General features: G+C 37.8%; 1 protein-coding gene across 1 annotated transcript; it reads right to left on the bottom strand.

Annotated features, from left to right (window-relative positions):
- Positions 1 to 2603: 2603 nt before the first annotated feature.
- Positions 2604 to 3218, bottom strand: LOC145104991 (putative mitochondrial protein AtMg00820). The gene is made up of 2 exons (XM_079042139.1): positions 2922 to 3218; positions 2604 to 2777 (listed from the first exon to the last, which is right to left on the bottom strand). The coding sequence occupies exons 1-2, from the start codon at positions 3216 to 3218 to the stop codon at positions 2604 to 2606; spliced, it is 471 nt and encodes a 156-aa protein (XP_078898265.1).
- Positions 3219 to 4017: the final 799 nt, after the last annotated feature.

The raw sequence follows: 4017 nt of genomic DNA, 5'->3' as shown, positions 1-4017 counted from the left end.
AAGTCCTTGGCAGTTACGCCGGAAAACACCGTCAACTCGCCGAAAAAACTCCATTAACCACCTGCAAACACTTCAAAACACAATAAAATATAAAGCATGATGTTCGAACTATGTATACCTTGAGACGATTTCAAGAAATCAAGTGAAATTTTATGATTTTGACACCGACAATGAACTGTTCTAGCCTAGGGTTTTGAGAGAGAAAAAGGGAAACTGATTTCTGAGAACTTGGAGAATGAAACCGAAAACAAAAATTATATCTTTTATACCCCAACATTGGGTTCTCGGCCTTTTGGGCCACCAGGTTTGATGGGCCTTATTTAAATAATTCATTTCGAAGATTAACAACACAAAACAAATTAAATTTGAAATAAAATAAAATAAAATAAAATAAAATTTAAAATTTCCATAATCTAAAATGAAGACAAATAAAGGTCAAATAAAATTAAAGATAAACACACTTAAATAAATTCAAACATTTTGGGATCAAAAGTTGTCGAGAAATTTAATAAATTTTATCAGCACACACCTGCATGTTTAGCTCTGATCAATCACCAATATTGTGGTCCACTTAAACACAAAGGATAGTGACAAGTTGGACAGATTATAAATGACAAGACATTGTGATTATATACCTAAATAATATTCCTAAATAGACCATTTTGCTGACGAAGACCAATGATATTGTTGTCCACTTAAATTCAGCAGCGAGATCTACAGACAACCTTTAGCTAATTCAATTTTAAGTGCGCTAGAATGTGTTCCCCATTTCACGATATACCCTAGCGATCAAGGAATTCCAAAGAGTTCTTTACTTTAGGTGAGTGCTGAATTATTTGAGAGAGATAGATATAGAGATGCATATGTTGTATCCCAGGTCGGATCTCTTCCAATCACGCAGAAGGACAACATGTGAGTAACATAGATAGATGGTTAGAGAGATAGAAAGGTGCATATGCTGTATCCCAGGTCGGATCTTCTGATCACGCAAAGGGGACAGCATATGACTGACATAGATAGATAGAGAAAAACATAGATATAGATGCATAGAAATAGAGTGTATATTTGCGTCTCAGGTCGGATCTTCCGATCACGCAAAGGGGGAAACATATGACTAATAGAGAGGATAAGAAAGAAAAACAATTTGACACTGACATACTTTATCAGAACCCCCCAGTCACCCTATCAGTAATAGAATTATGGACATACGTCCGTACATTGAAGAAGTGTTGAGCCACAGTTCTAGATATTAAGTAACTTTAATGTATCTCGTAGGCTCCCTTGTTTATCTCACTGCTCAATCTATCCAAGCGTCATATGGTTAGTCCAAATGAAACTATCTAAGTCCAGATGAGTTAACATTGTCTAGTCCTTTCACTTTCAGATGTGTCTAGTCCATTAATTTTGAATCCTTCATGCCTACCAACACATTAAATGCAGAGTCTAAAAAATTCAGCTTCAGTGCTTTACACGCATCTCATATTACCCTTTAGCACTAGACTTCATATCACTTCCCAAGAATACTACGAAAGAAAACATTTTTTTTTGTATTTTTGATATATATATATATATATATATATATATATATATATATATATATATATATTTGAATTTTTTATTTCTCCCCCTAATTTTGTGCATGGAGAAGAAATTAAATAGAAAAATGCGCAAATTTAAACAAAAAAATAAATTAAAAAATTAAAGTTTAATCATCGAAACGAATCATTTTTAAAAAGCCCACAAACACATCGAAACGAGCTTTACTGAAGGGTTTGGTAAACAAATCCGCCACGTTGTTATCAGTGTGAATTTGTTCCAAACGAATGAGTTTACGCTCATAACAATCTCGAATAAAATGAATTTTAATGTCAATGTGCTTGGTTTTGGAATGTTGAACCCGATTTTTAGCAATTTGAATGGCCACATCATTATCACAAAAAAATGGAAGTGTCAAGAAAGTTTGAACCGTAATCCAGCAATTGGTGTTGAATCCAGATAACCTGAGAGCAGCAGGCTGAGGCGGCAACGTATTCAGCCTCAGTCGTGGAGGTCGACACCATTTGTTGTTTCTTGCATTGCCAAGACACCAATCGGTCCCATAAAAATTAACATCCACCCAACGTAGATTTCCTGTCAAGATCACACCCTCCATAATTGCTGTCAGCAAAAGCATATAAATCGAAATCGAGATTTTTAGGATACCAAAGACCTAGTTTAGGGCTACCGTTAAGGTACCTAAAAATCCTTTTAATAACAACTAAATGAGAAAGTTTAGGATTAGCCTGATAACGAGCGCATTGACACACGGCAAACATGATGTCAGGTCTGCTGGCAGTCAGATACATCAGAGATCCGATCATCGATCGATATTCAGTTTGATCTATGGATTCCCCGTTTGGATCTGGGGTCAACAATGGTCTTTCTTCCATTGGAGTTGAAGCAATTTTTGAATCTTTAAAACCAAACTTTTCTAGTATGTCTTCCACATATTTGCCTTGATACAATAGACATACAGCTGAATCCTGTCGAACCTGTAACCCTAGGAACATTGCCATCTCACCCAGCGAGCTCATCTCAAATCTTTTCTTCATTACATCCTCTAACTATTTGCATAGCTCGGTGCTAGTCGACCCGAAGATGATGTCGTCTACGTAGATCTGTACGACAATCAAATCTGCATCCACTTTCTTGATGAATAATGTTTGATCGATCGTTCCCCTTGTGTATCCGTGCTCAAGCAGATGTTCAGTTAGAGTGGCATACCAAGCTCTAGGAGCCTGATGCAAACCATATAGAGCCTTTTCCAGCTTGTAAACATGATTAGGAAACTTTGGATTGACAAACCCTGGGGGTTGATCAACATAAATCTCCTCCTTCACGACTCCGTACAAGAAGGCTGTCTTGACATCCATTTGATAAACTGTAAATCCCATGTAAGAAGCATATGCTAGGAATATACAAATGGCTTCCAAACGTTCTACAAGAGCATATACTTCTGTGTAGTCAAGCCCCTCTATCTGCCTGAATCCGCAAACGACCAAACGAGCGTTATTACGCACGATAACCCCGCTATCATCTTGCTTATTTCTGAAAACCCAACGCGTGTCCAAAGACTTCTTGCCCTTTGTTAGCTCTACCAACTGCCATACTCTCAACTTCTCAAACTGATTTAGTTCTTCATGCATTGCATCTACCCAACTTGGTTCATTTAATGCCATGGCCACACTCTTTGGTTCAATTTAGGATATGAAGCACGAATACAGACATTCGTTGACGTCTCCACTTTGACTTCTGGTCTGAACCCCGCTTTCTAGTGGACCAATAATGTTCTGGATATGATGATCACGTTGAACTCTGGTTGGAACATGATGGCTGATATCATTTACTGTGACTGGAAGATTTGTGATATTGTCAAATTTTCCTGCTGCCGAATCACCTCCATCTGACTGTTTGTGACCATGAGAAGTACTTGCCACAAATTCATTTGTGAATGGCTGTGGAAAGAGAAACTCCATGAAGGTTTGAGTGGTAGATACATTTTCCCTTGAGAGAACCTCAGCTTCCTCGGGAGTAGGGGAAGTGGCTTCGGTGTCAGATATAGACTTTTGGATAGGTGAAGAAGACGATGTATTTGGTGTGTTTGCATTCACCGTCGGAGATTCAGGAACCACCACAGATGGTTTGAATGATCCAATTACAACATCTTCCTCATCATTCCAATAGCTGCACTCGAACCTGAACATGTGCTTGAAATATCATCTGAAAACACATTAAAAGATTTAAACAAAGAAGTGTAATTAAATAACAAACCTGGTCCAACTCGAGCGTCTGTTGTGTTTTCTTCCAACCAGTGCACATCAAATAACTCCAGGATCTGTTTTGGTGGATTTGTTGTAGACTTGATAAGCAGTGCGTCTAACATATCCCATGAAATAGCAGTCATCAGCCTCTGAGTTAAATTTAGGAGTTGATTCCAGGTGAAGTAGTGTTGAAGGGCATCCAAAGATCCTGAAGTGA

This window comes from Lactuca virosa, chromosome 4, assembly GCF_052849685.1.
Source record: "Lactuca virosa cultivar CGN04683 chromosome 4, Lactuca_virosa_CGN04683_v6, whole genome shotgun sequence".
In the NCBI taxonomy this organism is placed as follows: domain Eukaryota; kingdom Viridiplantae; phylum Streptophyta; class Magnoliopsida; order Asterales; family Asteraceae; genus Lactuca; species Lactuca virosa.
This window is presented reverse-complemented; position numbering and strand designations above follow the sequence as displayed.

Coding starts and splice junctions, on each gene's coding strand:
- LOC145104991 (XM_079042139.1), bottom strand. CDS start 3,218: ATGGCATTAAATGAACCAAGTTGGGTAGATGCAATGCATGAAGAACTA. Junction 2,778..2,921: donor CTTCTTACATGGGATTTACA/GTTTATCAAATG, acceptor GGTTTGCATCAG/GCTCCTAGAGCTTGGTATGC.